General features: G+C 42.1%; 1 protein-coding gene across 1 annotated transcript in view; it reads left to right on the top strand.

Moving 5' to 3' along the window:
- Positions 1-25737, top strand: part of pdzd2 (PDZ domain containing 2) — an 81998-nt gene that overhangs the window by 4533 nt on the left and 51728 nt on the right. The window contains exon 2 of the mRNA XM_061260664.1: positions 24715-25177. Coding sequence (XP_061116648.1) covers positions 24715-25177 — 463 coding nt within the window. The remainder of the gene's footprint in view (positions 1-24714; positions 25178-25737) is intronic.

Genomic DNA, 25737 nt, shown 5'->3' with positions numbered 1-25737 from the left:
AGGGTAGGGGCGTCCTTAAGGAGGAACAGTTCCCCTATCTGGGAGGGGGTAATGATTGACCTCCCGTGGCTAAAGCCCCTCAGACCGTGTGGGTTTTGGGGGAGAGGAGCCTCAAAAGACCTTATGTTATTCTGCAGCTTGTTTTCCAAACTCTCCCCAGTCCTCCACACTGAACGGGAGGGGAGTGTTCACTCAGGGAGTTCTGGCCCAAAAGAATCACGGCCAGAGTAATACATATTAAACGTCTGTAGCCACTGCAGTACACTAAGTGCAGCAGGGGATTCTGGGATTGGCACTTTTTGCTCAGTGCTTTCTTTTCATCCAGGTTCAAACTGGATACCATGGGTGAGAGTGAAGAGGAGCTTTTTCCCAACACCCCCTTGGGTTCTTCATGATTTAGCTTTTTTTTTGTTTCACTCTAAAAGCAAAACAACCTTGTCTGGTGATAGTTAGAACAATACCTTCTCTGACTTAAGGAAGCAGATACATTTCATTCTATGAGGTCTCTAAGCTTGAGTAGTGTATTCCAGTGTTTTGTTTTAAATGCTAGACAGACAGTTTTGGGGGGCAGCTAAGCAGCAGTCAAAGTCGTGTCCTTCACTTATTCATTTAATCCATTTAAGCAGACTGGGTGGCTCCCCCAGGTAAGGTGACTACCCTTATGTAACCACCAGATCAGTCAATCAAAAACAAAAACAAACATTATTTAGATTTTTCTCATGATTACATTCAAGCATACATCTTTGTTTTTTTCATTTGGAAAGTTAATCAGTCACTTCAATTAATATTCCAGTTTGTGTAAAGAAAAAATGGCATTACATTTTTCTAAAGTCAAAGATTTATACGAACTAGGACTGAATCCTGACTCTAAACTCTTCTTCGGAGCTATGCCTATCATGGCTGTTCTTGATTTTCTTTTTTTAATGTATTTCCATGAAAATTCTGGTTTTGCAAAGAAGAGAAAAGGGCAACATGAAAGTGCCCCAAAGAGATGGGTTCTGTCTTCTCATTTGAAGAGGAGCATGATGAAGACGAATTATCGAGTGCTTTTCATGTCAGTGGTTTCAGTGGAGCGCTTGGTTCACGCTCGCCCCACAGAGTCTCGGCCAGATTGATGTGTCCTCTAGTCGGGTGGTTTCCCCTCTACTTCCCTCCTCCTACACTTTGGCTCCACATCTGTCTCCACCACGCATGGAAAATAGTTTGGTGGCTTTGCTCCAAGCAGACCCAGCAAAGTGTGTTTGCGGTTGGGACAAGGGGCAGATTTCAAGAACTCTGCTGGTACAAATTATTTCTAAACAAACTTTCAATGGTACAGAATACTTTTTTCTTCACATGAAACCCAAGAAAACAATCTCCCAAATAGGCGATACGCTATTCTAGTGTTCATTGTTCAGATGGATGGTTACACACAGTGACTACGGACTATGCGCAGGTCCGGTAAGTACTTTCTTGGAACGGTTTATCAGGAAACCACTGTACAATCCAGGGCGGAGGTTTTCAGTTACATTACAACTGGATCCAAGTTGGCTCTTAAAAGTGTGGTGGTACAGTAGGCCTTGACTGTGTGCCTGTAGTTCTGTCACGGAGTAGTCAGCACTCTGATGAAGTTTTGTGTATGTGAGACATCAGAAGTTGCGTGTGTGTGTGAGAGATCAGAGTGGTTCTCTGTGTATGTGTGTGTACTCGGTCGGCCCTTGCTTTCCTGTCTGGAAAAGCGGTCCTTGCCGCTTGCCAGTTCTGTGTGTGAATGAGCATGAGGCACGCTTGAGTTTTTATTGAAAACTCGTGTGAGAAACATCTTGTGGGTTTTAACAGCCAGGGATGTCATTTTGGGAGTTAAATCACAGAATCCTTTCCTTCCAAGGTCAAAGGACGAGTTTCTGTTGCCAGGGTGATTTGACCTGATGAGGTTAACCTTTGCATGCCAAGCCTGTTATTCTCTGCTTCTCTGCTTATTATGCTTCCCTATCCAGTATTGGTGTAGTTACCTATCCCGTAGTGATGTAGTTCCCTATCCAGTATTGATGTAGTTACCTATCCTGTAGTGATGTAGTTGCCTATCCAGTAGTGGTGTAGTTACCTCTACAGTATTGATGTAGTTACCTATCCCGTAGTGATGTAGTTGCCTATCCAGTATTGATGTAGTTACCTATCCTGTAGTGATGTAGTTCCCTATCCAGTATTGGTGTAGTTACCTCTCCAGTAGTGGTGTAGTTACCTATCCAGTATTGGTGTAGTTACCTATCCAGTAGTGGTGTTGTTACCTATCCAGCTATAGCTCCCATACCGCATGTATGGATGTTTGGCACTGGAAACCTCCTTCTTGTAGGGTATAGGTTCTGCTACACTCAGATGCAGTCTTACTAGAGGGCCCACCTAAAGACCCCAGCGCCCTAACCCCACCCCCACCACACCCCCATGTTCATTCATTTCTAAGCCCTCATCAACCACACCTACATGGAACAGCGTAACCACAACAACAGACTTCCAGGCTCCACAGATGGAGATGGGAGATTAGAACGCTGAAATGCGGATTGTCAAGCATTACCATCTGGATGCTGAACCTCCAGTTCTGAAGAACCAAACTGAATTTATTTTTTTACGGTTTGGCTTTACAATGATTATTACGTTTTCAGTAGCACTACCCTGTAGGAATGTGAGAGATGGGGATGACCTGGAGGTCACCGGGAATCTCAGCAATCCCAAGAGAATTCCAAACTGCCGCAGATCCTGGGGGTGAGGTTGGGTCATGGGCGGAAAGGGCTTTGTTCATTATTGGTAGTAATTCCACAAAGGAATGTACAGAATTCCCAAAATTGAGTTGGGATGTAAGTGGACACGTTTAGCAGTCACCCGTCTCTCATTTTATGCTGCAATAACTCCGGTTGTCACAGAAGAAGCCCTGTCGCTTCCGGAACATTAAATGTGTCGTTTTTAAGAGTGTGGGCCTGTGGCAGTGAAGGACCATGGGATTGAATTACAGTCATGACCATGCAGCTGACTCTCACTGTCCTGTACCCTCAACACTGAACTTCACACAGTCAGGACACGTGCTGACATGACACGCGCATGCGAACACATACACATACACACACGCACACGCACACACACACACACACCCACACACACACACGCACACACTTCGATGTGAGGTGTATGGCCTATTCGCAGAACCATGCATTGTAGAGGCTGAAATACTTTTGATAAATTCTTAACATTGCACTGAAAACACATTTTTACATGGGTTCCCTGCTTCTAATTTAACTTGTAAAAAATTCTTTGATAAAAAATACCAAAAATGCTTGGTAATAACACACATTTATACAGGCTAAAGAAGAAATGCGTATTATATACATTAATAATGTACATATAAAAATAAGTTTAAAATTGGTGATCTCAGTAACAAGATCGACTTTTAAAATTATTTTATTTTCACCTGTTCTCATCAATTTCATGGAGTGATAAGATTTATTGACTCACATTTTTGATGAAAGGACTGTTAAAAACAGTTATTCTAACTATATAATAATATATTGAGGATAAACTTTTTCTGCGCATTGGCCACTAGAGGTCAGTAAATGTTTTTTCCAGCGGGTGTTTTTTTCACGCTTTGTTGTGTCTACAGTGCAGTGCTGTCTGTTATTGCGCGCCACTGCAGAGCGACTGTGTTCATATAACACTGCTCCTGGTGTTCAATTACAGTCATATCTGTGTGCTATTTGGGACGCAGTCAAATTTTTTCATGAAGCCCCTTCTAAATGTATACAAAGTGTACTTTTTAAATCGGAAACAGAAAATATAATGCACGAAGAACTTCAATAAAACTCGGTTTCAGACTGTGTGAGTGTGTGTGTGTGTGTGTGTGTGTGTGTAAAGCTGGTTTATATAAGCAAGTTACAATTGCCAACTTTTACCAAAATATTATCGCCTCTTTGAATTATTTGAACAATGTGTCTTTTTGTTTGTTTTGTTTCCAGATAAATATGTACCCTTAGTATTGCATCGTAAGCACACTGTGAAATAACCCAGTATCAACAACGGTGGTTGTGGTTGTGTAACAGTTTTCACCACAACAGTTATTCCACAAATGTCACCTTACAGCTAACAGTTGCTTGTGTCTCTGGTGTGTTTGTTATAAACAAAATTGAGGTTAATGTGGTTATATGATGTCTTTGAGAAGGTCTGTTGCAGCTATGCATGTCCTGGTAGTTTCCCATTTCAAATACGATGTACAAATCAAACGCATATCCTGTTATTTAGTTGGCTGTTATTTGGAACCCTGTCTGCACACAATCTAATTCTCCCTGATATATCCTGCATGATAAAACGCTGACGTATTGGTTGAGTTATTTTGTCTGGAGGAATATGAAACGCAGCCAACGCTAGCCAATGGTTTGTGGCGGTTTCAACCTGCAGTACTCTCTCTTGATCCCTGGAGGGCAGTAATGTGATATCAATAGCCTATCCACGGAACGTTTAAATGCCAAGGTGCTCCAGGCTACGTAACTACAGTAAAAACCCTGCTATTATTTTGTGGCTTGGCGAAGCTCCCCAAAAAATGTGTGTAAGGTTTGCAACACATGCATTTAATCTACATAGTTATGATGCAGAAATGAATAGATTGGGTCTCCTTCAAGACATGTGGCTTTATTACAGCAATCACTCGATTCAATCCTTCGCATTTTTAAACCACAGGAAATATTTTTTCCAAGGGTCTACTCCACAGGTTTCAGATGAAAATATATCAGAAAATGTGGCATTGATACATTTCCAGCCAGTTTTTAGTCTGATCGGCTACTCTGGTAGGTAGCAAGTAGTCGGTCAGTTAGTAGCCTATAGTTACAGTATACTGTAAGTAAGTGACTCTGCTCCTGGTTATTCTTGCTTGAACACGCACATCAATATAAGATACTAAACCATGTTCTTTCCTGTTGTCATTTGTGCAAAAAGCCTTCTCTAAGCTGAAATCGTATTGGTGAACTATTGTAGCATAACAGAGTTTCATACTATGATTGTAGAATTTATGGATGATAAGTTTCTGCCGGAGCGACCTGCGATTTTACTAAAGTGATGTACCCTCGTTCGTTCTTGCGATTGCCTTAACGGATTCACTTCTGACCTACTTTAAGATAACCCTCACAAATCTAGCAATGGCACACAGTTCCGTGCAGTTTAACAGCGTGTTGGAGATATTTTAACATCGTTACTGTTGCCAATATTGCTGGAGTTGTGGAAGTGGCTTAAAGCATAAGAACCAAGAAAATGGCTATGGTTATAATTAGGCTGTATTAGGTATCATAAACCTGTATAGGCACGTACTGAACCTTCAAATCGTGAATGGAGGAACCTGTAGGCTATTTGGGCGTGACACAAATGGCCCAGCTGAACGGAACCTCGGTCGGTGTTTCTCAGCTGGATTGCCGGTCTTTGCGGTGAATAACTCCCACTCATGTGGTCTGAAGCTATAGCTGCATCTGATTGTAGTTGAGCGAAAGGGGCGGGATTTTATTTATAAAAAATAAAAAAAAGACCACGGTGCAGAGCTGCAGTAGCAGTTTTGTCAAAGCGCACTCGGTAACGTGGAGCAGCTGTAGTTATAACGAAAAGATAACATTTCACGTTGCACTAGGAATGATAAAAATGTGTTCTGAGCAACCTGCGAAATGCAAAAGACATTGCAAAAGTTAACAGGACTGCGGTGAAGTGGTCAACTCTATAGAAGAACGTGGATAAAGTTGCATTGGAACTGACATCTGGACACACGAAGGAAACTTCTCCAAGCGTCTCCATATATTGTTGACACAATCTTTGGATGAAGCAGAAGAGAAACGTTATTTCAATAAAACCATGACGGTGCAATCATGCAATGTATTGGATCGTAGCGCATTTTCGTGATGGTGTCACGATGAGTCCTATCTTATAGCCGAGTTTTATTGAAGTTCTTCGTGCATTATATTTTCTGTTTCGGCAAATGTGCTGAATCCTTATACGCCCTGAATGGCAGTTGGTTATTAATAAACCAATTAACGAACGGGTTCTGAAATCTTCTCTGGTCAGAGTAACCCTGGGTGCAATCTGGCTTTCAAAGAAAACTGGGAAAGCTGTGACACCGAATCAAGTATGAGGTTCAAGCTAGATACGCAGGTAGGCAATAGTGAACTAACATTTCTTTTAATCATAGCCTACTTCAGCTTTACGCACGCACGTTATTCTGTGTTATGTCAATAATGCAGGCAGTGTACTTTTGTACAGTCATAATTTTGCGATTCTGCAATTAATGAGCGTCTTGGAGTTTGACCAGTTTTAATTATTCTATTATTATTACATAAGCTGGATATTTTTGTCTGTTATTGTCAAAGAAATCTCTGGCGGTAACTGGTATGTACCTAAATCCAGCGTCTTCGAGTTTGTGCTTCTAAACTGTGAAATGTAATACTTCTAGTTGTGGTTTCATCATGTAGCCTTGGCGACAGCGCTGCTTCACCTCCAGCTAGCATACTTTTGTTTTAGTCGGGTAAATGAGCCAAACCAACCTAATTCGAATAATAAAGCCAGCCTGCTGCCGAAATGTCGGTATGAGCGCTGTCATGGTAGCTTACACGTCCTGAAGGCTACGCTATAAATGGATCATAAAATAGACACTGTACTTCCGAAGGCAGAGTTCGCTGCATGATCTCATTTCACGCAGAAAGAATTTAAATCTTCCTATTTTTTCTGTTTTGAGGAAACTCGTACATATTCAGTGTTTTCTACGAGTTCCATATTTAACGCTTCATTTACCGTTCCTACGTTGTTTGTATAGTGTCATAAATGCCTCGCATCTCCCCCTGAAGTGTTTGTGAGTGACAGCTGCAAAGCAGCTTTCACATGTTTGCGGTTTTCTTTGCTGTATGTGGTTATATTCATTCAGATAAACGGTAAATTACTCTTATCCATCTAAATACGCATACATACATAGTAGGGCATAATATGTCCTTGTGGAGAAACATCTACAGGTCGTAATGTGGTGGATATGAGTAAGCTTATACATTATACTATTTTAAGCCAGATTAGGCCCTATTGTGCGGTGATTTACCAGTATTGTTAATTATATGGTTCGTACCAGACATTTCTAAAATATTGTAAATTAATGTGGGCTGCAGCTAGATTTAGACTCAAGATTTCAAGCTCAAGATCTCCTTACAGCAGCCACATCAACTGAATTTCACTGTCACTACAGAGATTTTTTTTCATATGTGATTGCTAGTAGGAAAATAAATGGGTAGACTAGATTTTTAGGAATAACATGGAAATCATGTAAAGGGAATCAACAGTTGTCTAGAATTTCAATTCAGATTTAGTTTCTACAAAATGTTGGTTACTGTTGGCTATAAAATACTTAAACACTATATCTTAAATGATATCCCAGAAAAAGGCTCTTTTCAACATATTGAGATGATTTCATAATGCTGTATTTAAATATTTTTTATGGCAGTTGTATATTTTCTAGATGTCTCCGCTCCCATATTTCTAGCAGACTCAATCAATAAAGATAAGAGACTCCACCAGCCCCTCTTAATAAACACATTAATCTTAATATCATCAGTAAATATATAAGTGGATAAATAGATTGTGTGAAAAAGGTGTGTTAGCTGTGTTAGTCACTCTGTATAAAAGTCTCTGCTAAATGCTAACACTCAGTGTAAAACCATACAGAGCAGGTGCATGGTCATTGCTACTTTCACACATTCAGCCCACAGAATGGCGTGACTCACATCGGTATTGTATATTACATTACATGGTCGCATCTAGCAGTCCTGGTACTAACATTCTTGGGCGTTTGGCTCTTAGTGGTCAGTCACAATCAGGAAGCACAGGAGCATTTTTGAAACAAAATTGAGGTTGTTGAGATTGTACTGGCAAATTTATCAATTAATGGATTTTAAAGTTGACTCGTGGGGCAGCCCACCTTGAGTTCGTCCACATGATCTGGGGTCACCACAGGGCTCACTACCCGGATATACAAGGATGGTTCATTCAATAAATGTTAGCAGTGTTTCAACGTGCAAAAAAAAAAGTTTCAATGCCCCTATAGTAAGTCTTTGGCATCCCAATTCCCCGACACTTTTTTAAGCAAAGTTTTTAAAATGGTGGACCTGTGCTATGTTATGTCTGAATGCACATGCTGCAACATAATAATTTAGTTTGTTATTTAGCTGATGCTTTTATCCAAAGTGACTTACAGTTGATTAGACTAAGCAGGGGATAATCTCCCCTGGAGCAATGTGGGGTTAAAAGCCTTGCTCAAGGACCCAACAGCTGTCTTATGGTGGCTACACTGGGGCCTGAACCACCATAGTCAACAGTCAACATTTTTTTTATATATATGGGCATCCATGTCTGGCTGAAGTAGGTTCCAATTAGTCCCTCACTGTTGAGTTTTCTGCATTCAATTAGTTCCTTTGAACAGACCGTTTTTTCTGAATGCGATTACATTTCAGTATTTAAAAGAAGACCAACACAGATCCCACAAATAGACATCTTGTGCTCTCTTCAGAAAAAAGCTGCCTGGCAGTCAGACCATCACCACGGACTGGAGGAGGATGGTTCTTGGGCTACTGGATGACCTTTGCCTAGTCATGCTTATACATACTTTATACACATCATAAAACATATCAAATTATGTTTTTGCCCTTCTTTGAATGTACAGTTAGGTCCGGATATATTTGGACAGTGACACAATTTTCATAATTTTGGCCCTGTAATCTACCACAATGGATTTGAAATGAAATAATCGAGATGCAATTGAAGTAGACTTTCAGTTTTAATTTACATCAAAATTGGAGGAAGGGTTTAGGAATTGCAGCAATTTTCATACATAGTCCCCTCATTTCAAAGGACCTACAGTAATTGGACAATTGACTCAAAAGCTGTTTCATGAGCAGGTGTGGGCTATTCCCTTGTTATTTCATCATCAATTAAGCAGGTAAAAGGTCTGGAGTTGATTTCAGGTGTGGCATTTTCATTTGGAAGCTGTTGCTATGAATCCACAACATGCGGTCAAAGGAGCTCTCAATGCAAGTGAAACAGGCCATCCTTAGGCTGCGAAAAAAGAAAAAATCCATCAGAGCGATAGCAGAAACATCAGGAGTGGCCAAAGCAACAGTTTGGTACATTCTGAGAAAAAAGTTACGTACTGGTGAACTCGGCAACACAAAAAGGCCCGGACCTCCACGGAAGACAACGGCGGTTGATGATCGCAGGATCCTTTCCATGGTAAAGAAGAACCCTTTCACAACATCTAGTGAAGTGAAGAAGACTCTCCAGGAAGTAGGCGTATCATTATCCAAGTCTACCATAAAGAGAAGACTTCACGAGAGCAAATACAGAGGGTTCTCCACAAGGTGCAAACCATTCATAAGCCACAAGAATAGAAAGGCCAGATTAGAGTTTGCCAGAACACATCTAAAAAAGCCAGCCCAGTTCTGGAACAGCATTCTTTGGACAGATGAAACTAAGATCAACCTGTACCAGAATGATGGGAAGAGAAAAGTATGGAGAAGGCTTGGAACGGCTCATGATCCGAAGCACACCACATCATCTGTAAAACATGGTGGAGGCAGTGTGATGGCATGGGCATGCATGGCTTCCAATGGCACTGGGTCACTAGTGTTTATTGATGATATGACAGAAGACGGAAGCAGCCGCATGAATTCTGAAGTCTATAGGAACATTCTGTCTGCTCACATTCAGCCAAATTCAGCAAAGTTGATTGGACGGCGCTTCACAGTACAGATGGACAATGACCCAAAACATACTGCGAAAGCAACCCAGGAGTTTTTCAAGGTAAAGAAGTGGAATATTCTACAATGGCCGAGTCAATCACCTGATCTCAATCCGATTGAGCATGCATTCCACTTGCTTAAGACAAAACTTAAGGCAGAAAGACCTGCATACAAGCAACAACTGAAGACAGCTGCAGTCAAGGCCTGGTAAAGCATCACAAAGGGGGAAACCCAACGTTTGGTGATGTCCATGGGTTCCAGACTTCAGGCAGTCATCTCCTGCAAAGGATTCTCAACAAAGTATTAAGAATGAACATTTTATTTATGATTATATTCATTTGTCCAATTACTTTAGGTCCCTTGAAATGAGGGGACTATGTATGAAAATTGTTGCAATTCCTAAACCCTTCCTTCAATTTTGATGTAAATACCCTCAAATTAAAGCTGAAAGTCTGCACTTCAATTGCATCTCGATTATTTAATTTCAAATCCATTTTGGTAGCGTACAGGGCCAAAATTATGAAAATTGTGTCACTGTCCAAATATTTCCGGAACTAACTGTATACATTGTTGGATGTGCTGTATTTGGTGCTGATTAAACCCCCACCCTCCTCATGCTGTCTAGGTTATGTCTGGTCTCTGGATCCAGACTGAGTTAAGAACATGTCTGCCAGAGATCCTGGTTATAGGCTGATTGTAGTCTCTGAGATTGAACAGGCAGTGTGTAAACCGAGATCATAAATCTACTTGTGTAGAGTCACCCAGGCTCCCTCCTGAATGGATCCTCTGTGCCCTGCTAATGCTGATATGGGATGCCTGGCAATCGGTGTTAGAAGTCACACTTAAACAGATTTTTCAGGCACTGTCCTAGTTCTGGAAAATAGACTTAAAAATGTAACCAAGTTGCAAACAGTGCTGGTTACATTATAGCCATTCATTACTTGCCTAATGGTGATAATGTAATGTAACATGTAATGTAATATTTGTGATCACATTTATCTTAATTACTGTGCGTACTGTATCATTTTTAAAGCTCTGATCCCTATTAGAACTTGCTTTACATTGTGTGAGACGTGAAAGCAGAGCATTGGCCATTGAAGGACTGTAATGCGAGCCCCTGAAAGGGGTAATTTAATAAGTGACGGCCCACCCACAGGGAGTGGAGTTTGTTTACTGTGGTAACAGGTCCAGGGTGTGGGGTACCAGCAGGCCTTGTGGCTCTGGTGACCTCATTCAGAAGAATTTTCTCTGAGAGCCTGTTGGCTCATCCACATTACGGTGCGATATGTCTCCTTATCACTCCTAACAACAATGGGTGACTATGTGCTGTAATCCAGTCTGGTTTTTCTGCCTTTCTCTTGAGGAAACAAAGGCATTTGCCTTTACATTCTTCCAGACGTTAGCGTCTGTTCTCGACTGTTAGAAATTGATCTTCCTTCCTGTTAATTCCTACCATGCATTGTCTACCCAGACGTTTCGTATTTTGTCTGCTATGAATCGGATTGCTTTTAATAGAACTGGTGAAACGTAAAAGTGGGTCAGGCGATCCGTCAACGCTTAAAGCAAACTTATTGTTGTTTTTATTATTATTATTGGACTGCTTGACAATTCAATTAAAAAAGCCGAAAATAAAAGACGCTACTGGGTTCTGTCACTGCAAGTCCAGACAGACTCTCCCTGTCACTCAGCGTGCGGTTTGGTAGAGCGGGTGAATGGACACGCTCCCTCTCTCCTGCCTCTGAATTCAGAAAGCGTTTTAATCACACTCGCATCCATATATGAAAACTCAAACCTTATGTTAACTGGCAGTTCACAGCAAACCATCTGGAGGGCTAATTTCCCCCTCCCTCCTGCGTACGAAGATGAGAGCAGGGTGAAGGCCGTAGAAAAGGAAGGAGACTGGAACATGGAAGTTGAGGCTGTGGAGAATTCAAGGGTGAAAGTGGTTGGTTCCCCATCCTAGCATTTTTTACAATTAAGTCCTTGAGGGTGGATGCAGGGCGTTGGTGGGGGTGTTGTGGTAGTCACAGTTTTCCATTTTGGGGTTTGAGCTGAGTCAGGGGCGGTTCTCTAATTCCCTGCTGCTGTGTGGAATGTCTCTACTCCGGCCTGAGGGGAAGGGCACGCCCGTTTTCTTCTGATGGAGACCGAAGATAGGGCAGCTAAAGATTGACTCCTCCCAGGTGTGGTTGCCTAAGACTGCTTATGCTAGGGCTCGAGCTTGGCCAGGTTGCTAATGCTAGGGATCAGGCTTGGCCAGGCTGCTTATGCTAGGGTTCAGGCTTGGCCAGGCTGTTTATGCTAGGGTTCAGGCTTGGCCAGTCTGTTTATGCTAGGGTTCAGGCTTGGCCAGTCTGTTTATGCTAGGGTTCAGGCTTGGCTAGGCTATTAATGCTATGGTTCAGGCTTGGCCAGGCTGCTTATCCTAGAGATCGAGCTTGGCTAGGCTGTTTATGCTAGGGTTCGAGCTTGGCCAGGCTGTTTATGCTAGGGTTCAGGCTTGGCCAGGCTGTTTATGCTAGGGTTTGAGCTTGGCCAGGCTGTTTATGCTAGGGTTCAGGCTTGGCCAGGCTGTTTATGCTAGGGTTCGGGCTTGGCCAGGGTGTTTATGCTAGGGTTCCAGCTTGGTCAGGCTGTTTATGCTAGGGTTCAAGCTTGGCCAGGCTGTTTATGCTATGGTTCAGGCTTGGCCAGGCTGCTTATCCTAGAGATCGAGCTTGGCTAGGCTGTTTATGCTAGGGTTCCAGTTTGTGGAGCCCATCTACAGAGCCTAGGCGACACATCCCAGCACAGATGAGGCCTAAGAGAATAGTTGTGCCCTGTAACCCCCAGGAGGTGTGACCAGTTTGCGGCCCACAGTGATGTTGTGCCATTTTCAGTTGATAATAAAATTCTTTGGGTTTTGAATTGTGGATTAGGTATGCTAAGCCAGTATGCCAGGTATTGGTTACAATTTCCTGGGATTTATGGGCCAAAAGTATTCTCAGATTCAAATCTCAAATTAAAAAACTGAGCACCTACTTTTATGAAACCCCTTAAAATGTGTGAAATTAAAGCTCTCAATGTTAAAACTGATTCATGCAATGAGGTAACTATTAAGCATACAGAACAGGTTCTGCAGACAGAAGCTCCTCACTTCAGATCTTTACCAAGGGCATTTATACCCATGGAGACTTTGCCTTATGATCGGTTGCTTGTTTTTCCAAACCCCTGTGATGATGTTCTCATTTATTATATGCCCTTCTTGTTCTTCAGCCAATCACATCGCAGGCTGCCGTATTCTGCTGGTCTCTTATACGAGCGGATTTGTGCTGGCGGAAAGAAAAGGTTGAATTTGCATGGTTTTGTTGCAGCAGTCAATGCCAGCATGACATTCATGGTTTTATTCCCCCCCTTTAGAGCTGACATAAAAGATGAGGCAGAAGCTACACTGGTCAGGTTGACACCTTGGGTTGCTCTTTGCTTGAAAGGGGATTTGTTTTTTTGTGGCTGAAAGTCATGTATTCACCGTAAGCTTTCTTACAGACTGCTGTCTGTTCTCTCTTCTCTGTTCCCTGTTCTCTGTTCTCTGTCTGTTCTCTGTTCTCTGTTGTCTCCTTATTCATTCCTATGATGAATGATCAACCCAGACATTTTGTATTAAGTTTTTTCTGTTTTCAGTCGGCACTCTTTTTATTAGATTTTAGTTTTAATATTTTATGCTTTTTTAACTGTCTTGGTTAGTCGGCACTGGTGAAATGTAAAAGTGGGTCAGACGAACAGTCAGTGTGAAAGCTTAAGGCAAACTTTTTTTTTCTTCTTTTTTTATGATTATTGAACTGCTTGACAAATGAATTGAAAAGCCAAAAGGCAAAGAAGAAGTTCAGAGAAATTCTCCCCATTGTTGTGTATTCACCATGTAATGCATAGACATGCATTAATGTGAACAGCAGTACAGTAGAATAATAATTTGCCAAAACTCAACACACAGGTGCCGCATGTTAGGGTATACGTCCTCCTCCCTTACATTAGCCCTGATACCTAATGCAGTCGCAAAGGCAGTCACATGACCAAGCTTCACCCACATCTTCCAGTAACATCTTAAACACAGTCACCCCAAACACAGACGTGTGCTGCACACACAAACCGAGGTCAGCCTCACCACTCTTACGCATACCTTCCTTTAAGTGATTTTGCACCTTCGGCAAACTGGTTATTTTCCAGGATTAACATATTTTCCTGTTATTTCTGCTCCATACTGTGATTGGTGTAACTAAGGCACTTACGTAGTTTAGAAAAATCTTAATCCTCTGTTTTTCTCGGACTTTCCATTCGCTTGAGGCTTTATTTAAAGCTTCAGTATCTTACAGAAATTGAGCCAGCCTAGACATAGGAGATCTCACCACTGCCCTCCTAAAAGTGAATACAGTGTACTTGAGTGAGCAACTCAATGACAAGTCCATGGGGCTCTTCTGAACTCATGTGCCACCTTTATTTTAGCCTGCTGTTCGAGACGCTAGCTCGAGAGGACTCCATTTACCCGTCCAGTCTGTAATAAGAGCTTCCTGTTCACTGTGTGCTCCATAAAGCACCAGCTATAAATGAAAGGGTAGGCCTGCCGGTGGAGAGCACCATAAAGTATACCGGGCTGAAGTCCAGGGCAGGAAGGACGATTCGGTCCGCACTAACAGCGCCAAAAAGGGAAGAATTTACGCCCCTTTTCCGACAGGTCAGCATGCAACTCTCCGCTCTTTGACTGGAATGCTGGAGAATGCCTTTTTCCAGACCCAGAGATTCCGTAGGCTCCTAGCTCCTGCTTTTGTTCCCTATTTCTCTTGCTTTTGGAATATGGGGTAGGCAGTGGGGTCAGGGGCGGAGTTTAAAAAGGTGCTACCAAATAAATGGTAGTGTCAAAGTGTAGAGAAGAACACCAGCTTCGAGTCGTTAAAGATTCAAAGTACAACCAGGTCTTTGTGTATAAGAAAGGCAATATATATGTGTGCTGTCGCTGATTGTGAATTTGATTTTGTGGGGTTGTTTTATTTAAGTAGGCCTGTTTCAGACCATAACCTCCAGTTATACACAGACCTTCTGTACATGTGCTGTGTTTATGTCCATGCTAATGAATAACACGGGAAAGGGGGCCCCACTGGGAGCCTTGAGGTACTCCGCCACACAGTGGCTGTTCTTCTCTGTCATTTCATTCGGTTTACTCCTTGAAGATTAACCAAAAACAGACCTTCTAGCACGAGTGTGTGGATGTGAATAGCAGGTAAGTTCACCACTCAGGTTCAGCCCAGGTGCTGCTGTGCTCAGAAACAAGGAACTTGTGCTCGTTACCAGCAGTCAGATTTAATACTAAATGTTTGAATGTGAAAGTCTCTTTAGAAGTTCCGACAGTAAGATGCATTAGACTGCTTCATTATTTATGTACAACCTAATACATAAACTAATGCATAAACTGTTTGAACTAATACAAGTTTGACAAGATGAGGAATTCTGCTAAGGATAAAGGGTAGATGGAGTCATTCCCATGCGTTTCTGAGGACTACAGAGGCTTAAACACACTTATTTAGGTTAATGGCTGTAATGGCTACAAAGTTGATGACAGGGCAAATTTGTCCTGGATCCCTCCTTATCCCGCCGTGTATGTAAAGTTGGATCTTGAGAAGGAATCTGGGACCGCTCGGCTGTTTTACTGCTCCATTACGTTTCACAGCGGCAGCATTCCCTGTCTGTGTTCCAGCGCTGAGCTCATTCCTGGTTTTTCCCGCTCTCGTTTGGTCTTTATCAGATGCTGATATGTGCGGTGAGGTCTTTCGAACCGCAAGTCTGGGCATCGCGCAGTCGGGGCGTAAATACATACACCCCCTTTTCTCTCTCCTGTTTAATGGAGAACATGTGTGAGTCTGGCGGCCAGGAGAGGGGGGTTTAGCGGGAGAGGGAAGGTGGAGGTAGGCCAGGGAGACCTCCGTGGACGTAGCCCACCCCCCCCAACACACACACACAAATACAACCTGACCAATGTTATCCTCAACCATAGAGGAAGGCTCTATCACAGGGCTGCCCAACCCTGTTCCTGGAGATCTACCATCCTGCAGGTTTCCACTGTAGATCCACAGGGACAGGGTTGGCTCTGCTCTATCAGCTAGGGAGTGCACCTATAGTTTTGGTGAATGGTTCCTACTGTCAATGTTGAAATAAATGGAATTTAAGAGGTCCTACTGAGGTATTTTTTGATGAAAAACGATTTAGCACGACTGTTACTTCTGCAAACATTGCGGTTGATGTTGTTGATGTTGTGGTGTTTACCTGTTATCAAAGTCTCTCTCTATCTCCTGTCGATTATATATCCTTTATTTGAAATGCCTATGTACTTGCAAGATGCGTTCGGTAGTGGTATACACTTCTGCAGGCCTCATTGAAACTTCAGTTTTGCCTTTTTATGTTATTTTTTGTGGTTGACCAAACAATTTGGATAATAATCCTAAAAAAAAGATATCAATCACAAAATCTGTATTTTCTCTGAAGAGAGCTAATAGGTAATCAAGTGAGAATGTGTCTTTTGAGGGATGGTGGTGATTTTGATGCATTACCTTGGAGATATGCGTGATAAAAGCCTCCTGTGGTCTCTGCTAAATTCCACAGAGGAACCACGAGCTAGGGGGGAAGGCTATGAGCATCCCAGGCTTCCTGTTCTATCCCAGTATGCCAGGGGGAAATGAGCATCTCTAAATACCTCCACAGTCTAAACGCTGGCGAGATAAAGGGGACATTCGCAAGGGGAAACTGACTTTATATAACGGCACCGGGGGAAACGTGAGATATCTAGAATCAGCAAAGAGTCCTGTCTGGCAATCTTCACTACAGCCTAGGCCTATATCAAGAGCTGATCCTCGCTTTGCTGTTAAAAAAACAAGCAAACAAAACAACAAAAAAATATGTGGGTTTATTTTCTAGTATAATTGCAGAATTAATTATTTTTACTTTTTAAGTAACCACTGTAGCTCTTTGAACTACGTCTGTAGGGGTTTAGTTTGTTGGTTCATTATCATAAATATGTCATTTTGCAGTGGATAATTATTACATATACTTCAAGGTAACATTTTCAGTGTACTGTGATTATTTTTTTCTACCTTTTTTTTTTATTGTGAGGCTGCTGTACTTTAAGTCCCCCCTGAACATATCAGACTCAGGACTCAGCAATATCCCATCCTGCTGGAACATACTGTTTGGGGGATTGTGAAATGAAATCTCATCATACTGGGTGTTTTCCCTCTCACTGGCTTTCTGCTTGCTTTAATTCTGGGTCAGGAGCAGAGTTTGACATCAGTGGTAAGCAAGTACGCATGCACAGCAAAAAGAGTCAAATATACAACAATTTAGGTACTTATCTAAAGGTACTTCGGTATTAAAATGCTCAGCATTTGTTTCTATCCTTTTTGGCTTATTGTTTTGCCCCCTTTTTTAATTATGACCTGAAATTGCTGTGTGTTCTGATCTAATCTAATCTATCTGATCTGATCTTTGTCGTGCACCCGTACTTGCGTTCCTCTTATGTCAACCCCTGGTTGGGAGGCTGTAAGGTGGTAGAACACAGTCATGTCCCAATCCTTCTAGAAGGTTCTGTTGACTGTTGGAGGGGCACACAGCTTACAGGGAGGTGGATGGAGGTAGTGTTTGTGTAGACAGATACGGGCGCAGTCCCGTTCCGCAATTAACCGCAAGCCCATGAGCTTGTAATTGCATTGTTAGCCTTCTGCTGTGTTTTCAACCGTGGTCTTACATTGAGCTTATCGTGTTAAGTAGCCAGGCTAACAACAAGCATGTGTGTTCATTTCTTTCAGATGGTAATATCTGTATTATCTCAATGGAATGCTAAAAGGGTGTGCCTTGCATTATGCTAATAACAAGATTATGTTTTCGGTGGTGTTCTTATTTCTATGTTTTTTTCATTATTGGCATTTGGCAGACATTTTCCCCATAGATATGATTATTTTGGAGATCATGAGTGTTCTTAAGGCTCTTATCCTATGTTGATCTTGCTTGCAGAAATAAAACTCCTCAGTGCAACTCTTTCAAATATTACATTGTGCACTATTGCTTTAATATTAAAAATATTTGTTTCACTTGTTGGAACATCTTGTAGCTATTATTTGCAAAACAGCCGTTTGTCACCGTTTTAGTCTGAGTAGATGTTGAAGCCACAGAGCGTTTGTGTTGCCACAGACACCAATCCCAACACACTCCAGTCTACACGCAGACAGCATTTTGCTTAGAGTTCCCACATGTTGTTTCTAAATATAAGTCTCTTATTGCACAATCTCTGGCATGCCAAATTATTTTCTAGTGTCTGCTGTGTGCAGGGGGGATTTTGACTGTTCCGCGCTACAGAATTCATATGAAAGAACCTGGATTTGTGAGAAAGTCACAGATTGTTTCTCTATTCTGGTGCCACAAAACAACATGGCTGCTGTCCTAGCAGTAAATTTGAACGGTCCTACGGCTGTGACACAGTTACCCTAACCTGCTGTATCTACTCTCTTGGACGTTTGTTTCTTTAGTGGGTCAGATACCAGGACTGGAACCTGAAGGCAGAAGCGATATGAGGAGATACTGTACCGATGGAATTATTTTCCGTTGTCTTCTGTAGTCTGTGGAGAAATGCTTCGCTGCACGTTCGTAGAACAGCGTGATGGTACTAAAATACCCTGCATGTCATGTTAATCTGAAGAACAAGAGATCTGGAAAGCAACCTTTAAAGAGTGGTGACAGTGACGGGGCAGAGGATGTCGTATTCAGACGGGTGAATACTGCGCATTCAGAGCTGTATGTGAGCGTAGGCATCATTATGTTCCCATTATGCAGAGAGCGCATGCACGACATTGACAACATTCGCAGAGATAATAGGATACATTTTTACAGATAAAGACACCAACCTCCTGTGATCACATCACTGTCTGAGTGTAGAGGTCTGAATATTGCCTGAAATGTGTTCTCTGCAGAAACAAGCTGTTTACCCACTGCTCTGATGGCAGAAAGAGTCTTATTAATGATGACCCCGTTTGAAGATGAGACGCGACTTCCATAACTCATTAAAAATTATGAAGATCCTCGCAAATATAGATTTTGAGAGTGTCTGGAGATCTGAAAAGGAAATCTGTCTGGTTTGAAATTGCGGACTGTATTAGGGTAAATTAATAGTTGTTATTGGGGCATCGGAAGTGCTAAATGAGGTCTCGGGACTTTCCTCAGGTAGCACATCCATATATCTGCAGTCTTGTGCTCAGTTGATTTATGAGAATGTATAGAACACTATGGGGTCAGCAAAGAAAATGTGTGTAGTACTGTGTTATTTTGTTAGTTTTCCATTAAAATCTAAAAAAACTATGAATGGCTTAGATCAGGTATCAGCAGCATCACTGTCCTTGAGGGGAGAGAACTGCTGGTTTTCCACCCTCCCTTTACCTGGGAGTCAGGTGTGAAACAGTCTGGCCAATCAGTAGCAGTAATTACCCCGGGAGAAAAGAAAACCAGGGCTGGATGTGGAGTCGAAGGCCAGAGTTGATCGCTAGCTTTGATGTTCAATGCCAAGATTCCCTCCTGCAAAGAACACATTCGTCCTTTGAAAGATTAAACAGGGTTTTAAAATGTTGGTCATTTACTGAAATTTTCATTAACTCCTGTATAATTGATCAGACTTTAAGTAAGGAAGATGTATCTGCTCTTTCAGGGAAGCAGTGTAACTTTAATAGTTTGCATACAGAAAGGTGGTAATGAGGGGGTAATGTAATGTCTGTAGTAACCATGTTGCCTTCCAGCATGTGGACACCTCTTGGGTTCAAACAGGATTGCGAAATTCCTTCTGTGTCATAAGTCGTCTGGGCAACGCTGTAATTCGTGTTAAACTTGCTCTTTGAAGAACCCACATGCTGCCTCCAAGCACATTTCTGTTAGATCCTGGAGAGGCTTACGCATTGGTCTTTAATAAGCCGAAATAAGCATTGGCCTCCTACGGCTCGCTCTCTTTCTAACTCTATGGTATTGCGTTTTCTGTCACTCCTGCTGAATGTGGGCTGAGACGGTTACCAGTCAAAGCATGAAAACGCACAGCACGGCTTCGTCCACCGCTTTCATCCCGGCCTCTTAAACGCCTGCTTTCACATATGGGAGTTATTCAGACTGCATCTGAAAGATACTGTTGATGTCATCAGCTCATGATGCATTGGTTACAGTTGGGGTGGGGTAGTCATGCTGAGTGCCTTTCACCGTGTGTGTTACTCACTAACACGTAGACTTAATGAAGGAGATAAAATGTCAGGTTGTGGGTGTGCTTTTCTGCCCTTAAGCATGTTGTGTAAGGGGCTTCAGTTAGTGGTACTCGAGCAGGAGCTTGAGTGTGATTTTTACATTTAACCTGCATATTTTTCTCCTGTATGTACCAGGTGTGTCTAATTGGCCTTTTTTGACCTTTTGACAAATGTGCATTTAACTGCTTGTTTATCGAGGCTAAATCTTTATGCAGTCATGTGTAGAAATCATATAAAATAGGCCTAAAAAAAGCATCCACTCTTTTAGCCAACTTTCTCATACCATTCATTTAACAAAAACAAACAAAGTCCATATGGGTTTGTATGGCTTGTGTTGTTACCCTGTGAAGTAAACTGCATGAAAAGCACTTTTTTAATTGCCTCTTTTCCATATTGTTTTTGTTAGGCTGTGTGCACACTTTACTTACATTTACACTTATATTTAGACTGCCAGCACTTAATGAGGCTGCTTGCCTTGGTAACTGGATAGAACTGGAGATTCCTGCTAGGTGAGGGAAGAATTTAGTGTGCACATATATTAATTGCCCTTTAAGTTGGGCCCACATCACAAACCGTGGCCCTTTGTCTCAATGACCCAGCAGTAGCCTTCTTCAGGCTGGAATCTCTCAGGTAAATTATTATGTGACTGCATCAGCATCCAAAATGTGGGTAAGGATTTGCTGGTCAGTCCCAGGAGAGGTTAGGGTGTGGCACAGTACATTACATTAGTTATTTTTCTGATGCTTTTATCCAAAGTGAATTACAGTTGATTAGACAAAGCAGGGGCCAATCCCCCCTGGAACAATGGCCTTGCTCAAGGGCCAAACACCTGTGTGGCTACACTGGGGCTTGTAACGCCAACCTTTCTGGGTTCCAGTCAAGCAAATTAGGCTAGGATAAGAGAGAGGTCTCCAGTAGCATTTAGGCCAGTATTTTGAGAGTATGGCCTGGTAATCTGAGGGACAGGTCAGTCTTAGCAGTGAAGCGCCGCACTGTATCCCAACATCCAGTGCAAACTGCCCTTCACATGAACAGGAAGTCTGGCTCACAAGACCTGCTATGGTCGTCCTAGAAACAGGCCTATGTACCAACAGCCTGACCGTTTGATAAACAAACAAGAAAGCGCCAACAGACAGGAGAGTACATCTGTAAATCAGTGAGTGAGTATATCTACCATGGGTTGCATTAAGTCTCCATCACATAGAAATGTACACTTATCCTTTTCTGACACAAAAACACTTCATTGTATTCAATTTCTGCTAAATTCATTTACAGATGAATTACTTGTTTAGAAATGTTTTTCCTCAGTAAATTTCAGCTGGAAGGGAGCTTGTTCCATCTAAATGGATTGGGAACTTTATTGCCTGGATCTTGACATCCTTTTTGTGTTTGCTTAGAAGCCTTAAAAATGATCCAATGCACTGAATTAAATTGATGATCTAGAGCAGATGGCTTCCCTTTTCTCTGAGCACATTTGCAGTGCAGATAGTTTGACAATATTTGCTCATTAATGTATTTTTATTACAATGTTATGTAAGCAGCTTGAACTTCAGACAGGATTTCCGGCAATGAAAGTAAAATGGCTCCATCAGACTGATGTTGTGCCAGCTGCCCTGCCTCGACCTTACTGTCTTACAGCAGTGTACCAGCATGACCCACACACTTAGCATCCACATTCTCTTTCAATAAAAAAATAACTGATTAATGTACCTCCATGCCACTGTTCTACATCTAGACACATGCTTATGGGAAGGTACATGGTTGAACGTCTGTCTGCAGCAGTTACTAAAGGTGTATTTGACCCTATAGATGCAGTAGATGTTATTGAAGGTATATGTGCCCCATAGTAGTAGTAGATGTTATTGAAGGTATATTTTCCCCATAGTGGCAGTAGATGTTATTGAAGGTATATATGCCCCATAGTGGCAGTAGATGTTATTGAAGGTATATTTTCCCCATAGTAGCAGTAGATGTTATTGAAGGTATATTTTCCCCATAGTGGCAGTAGATGTTATTGAAGGTATATTTTCCCCATAGTGGCAGTAGATGTTATTGAAGGTATATTTTCCCCATAGTGGCAGTAGATGTTATTGAAGGTATATATTCCCCATAGTGGCAGTAGATGTTATTGAAGGTATATATGCCCCATAGTGGCAGTAGATGTTATTGAAGGTATATTTTCCCCATAGTGTCAGTAGATGTTATTGAAGGTATATTTTCCCCATAGTGGCAGTAGATGTTATTGAAGGTATATTTGCCCCATAGTGGTGGTGCTGGATTAGCATTACAAAGCTTTTCCTGCATCTGCAGAATAGTGTCGGTGACAAAGCGACACGTTCTGTCCAGCAGAACGGTTTTATTGGAAGTTTTGTTGTTGTTTTTTTGTGGTACTCACAGCTCTTTCAGTTTATATGTCAGGGATGTACTCCAGCTGTTTTTCCCGCAGTCTGCAGTATTGCAGTTTATTTTTTGTGTTTTTGGCTCCTTGTTTTGATTAGGTTTGGCTCTGGCTTTGTCTGCTCTTCTATCCTGGGATGTAAGCAGAAGCTTTGTTAGCGTGTGGTGTCGGCTCTGTTAGAGCAGCGCGTCAGGACATTGGAGAATAGGAACGCGGGGCCTTTGTTCCCCAACAGAAGGCCTCTCCAACCACAGAGAGACTAACATGGATGATGTGGGATGGATGGAACATCCCGTAAAACTGACACTGTTACAAAGTGAGCGATGTGACACAGAAGCTTGGTACGGATCGTAACAGAACTCAGCAGTCTTGTCTTATCCTCTACAGATATCAAGGTGTGTAACTTCATCCTTTTTGCAGGCTTCCTTTGGTAGTGGATTCCAGGGAATGCAGGAATATTTATTTATTCATTTTTAACCTAAAAATTTGCTTAACTTGGCTGACAATTATTGTGAAGGGTCAGTTGTTTTGTTCTGTTAACCGTTAAAGTTAAGAGCTCTCACTTGTTGCACCTGATCTCCTGTATCAGGGCACACTAAGGCCACCAGTGGATTTCAAAGAGAAGCCTATCTCTTGACACAGCAAAAATGTCTGTCTTAAATGTATGACTAATATACTTAAGAAGGGATATTTTGGGGTTTTTGCATGAGAACTACTTGGGAATGAACCCTGGAGTGTTTAGCTTTGGATGTACCAAGCACCATGACCCTTATTAAGTAGATGTATACATTTTTGATATCGTACTTTCAGCTGAACGATTTCCGTCTGTTTTTATTTGGTCTTTGCTTCTTTGAGTAATAAACAAATGAAGTCACTGCAGCTACAAAACTAGGAAGCAATCACTCATGAATGGCTTGTGCTTTTGGTTAGCTGGTTGTTTACATTTCTAAGATTCTCTTGTCATTTTGCTCAGTCTGTGTGCACAAAATTGTCAAAGTATTACAGATAAACAATGGGGCAGATTAAAGTCATTTCCATCTAATTTGTAATAACTGGTATTTAGCAGTAACCCACATAGCTGTTGATCTCTGTATTGCAGCTGTTTTGCCTGGCATGTCCTCATATGATGTCTGGGAGAATGACTCCTACCATCCAGTCTTCCTGTTTTCCAGGGAATTCTTCTCATTAGTGATGTTTCTTGGAAAGCTGCTGATCTTATCTACCTTCCAGAGAAGAGTGCTACAAGATTGCCTACTGTATATATATATTGCAGTGTTACTGTTAGATTTCTGCCCAGCTTAATATAGGACTAAGAGTTTTTTTTTTTTTTTAAACCCGAATAATATATTATTAAAGTAAATTTGGTATAAATATCTTTGGCATCAGTTATGCCTTTGATTGTATTTGCAGCCTTCTGATGAAATTATCATTGCTTGGAGAGATTATTGGGAAACTTTTTTCCAGGATGAAAATTGCATGAATCATCAGTTCGGGATTTGAGCGTTACGTAATGCGTTTAGACCAGATTCAGACGGCTTGAACTCGGCGTGAACTGCAGCCAAGGTGAAAATATTCAGCACTTCTGCAGATGTCCGGATTCCAGACACTTTCTGCAAACTCAGTGCCCTTTCTCGCAGGGACGTGGTGATGTGTATGAGGAGAACTGCTGAAAAAATGTATTATAATCACTGTGCAATATTCAATCAATGGTATAGGCCTTCATTGTCATTCCCAACAAATTCCATGGCCTGTTGCCTTCATTGTCATTCCCAACAATTTGTTTTTCAAAAATATACATATCTATGTATCACATTTAATACCCTTCATTTTTTTCAATGCTGCCTTGCCTCCACATACCTCCACATACCTTTAGATTTTTCACTTTTCCGTTGGCTGTATGCACCAACACTGGTTCACTCATAGATTATATCACAGTAAAAAACATTACAGAGCAGTCTTTGGCTGTTATTGTGCCTTTGTCAAGAAATGTAGCTAAAATGTCAGATGGCATAAATGTTAGGACTAATTACCTCATTAAAGTCAGAAGTGAAAACCAAAAACTGATATCGCCCTTGATGCCCACTTCATCTAGAGTGTCTAGTAAATTTGTCAGATTGGTTTCCTGCAATTGGTTCTAGCAAGTTGTAGCCAGCTTTTTGTTATAGATTATTGGTTAGTTAATTGACTCAGCTGTGCCCTGATAGCTGAAATGCCCTGTTTCCTGCCCTGCGGTGGTGTTAACGCCCCCCTGTCTCTGCAGTTACCTGGCTGACCAGTGCTGGAATGGCGGATGCATCTACCTGATCATGCTGCGGAGGATCAAGCGCAAAGCGCCCCTCCCTCCCTGCAACGGCAGCCTCGTTAGCCTCATTAGCGGGGGCGGCGCTAACGAGCGGAGGCCCAGCGACCCGCCGGAGCCCCCGGGGGGAGGGAGCCCGGCGCAGAACGGGAAACGCACGCGGAAGTTCGGGGTGATCTCGCGCTCCTCGTTCACCCGAGACAGTCGGGACAGTCAGGAACAGGAGCAGGAGAATGGATATGACTCCTCCCCCCTGGAGGCCACGCCCACGGACGAGGAGGGGCCACCCGCTGCTGCCCCGCCCAGGACGGTCCCACCCCACATGCAGAACGGGAGGCACGCCTGCACCCTCCCCAAACGCCCACCACCATGTCTCTCTGAGAGCAGCAAGTCTGAGTCTGTGAGCAGCGAGCCCCCCAGTCAGGTAACGTAACACAACACAACAACATGACCTAGCAGAACAGAACATAACATAATGTAGTATAGCATAGCATAACATAACATAGCATAACATAGTGTAGCATAACATAGAACATAGCATAACATAGCATAACATAGCATACCGGTGACGTCATAACCTAGCATGACACATAACATAATGATGAGAACAGGTGATTCAGCCCAGCAATGCTTGCCTTTTCCTGGAAAGTTAGACGCAGGTCTAACTGATATAGACAGTGGCAAGTTCACCTTGAATGAAAATAAAAAATCCCCATATTTTCCCTTGACTCTAATTTCAGGGAAGCTGGAGACATATTTGCAAAATGTGCCGTAAGGTCAGTAGCAATGCAAAATAAATGCTGTTTTCATCCTCATTCTTTTATCCAAAGAGATGTCTCTTAAGCCACACAACAAAATGACACTGTCCAAACTTATAAATTATATTCTACCTCACTGTGTAATTGAAACGTTTTGATGTCCCTCATGTTAATTTGTAGTTTGGATGTTTACACGGGTATTTATGTGTTTATGATCTTCTGCACT

Source organism: Conger conger, chromosome 11 (assembly GCF_963514075.1).
Source record: "Conger conger chromosome 11, fConCon1.1, whole genome shotgun sequence".
Taxonomy (NCBI): domain Eukaryota; kingdom Metazoa; phylum Chordata; class Actinopteri; order Anguilliformes; family Congridae; genus Conger; species Conger conger.
This window is presented reverse-complemented; position numbering and strand designations above follow the sequence as displayed.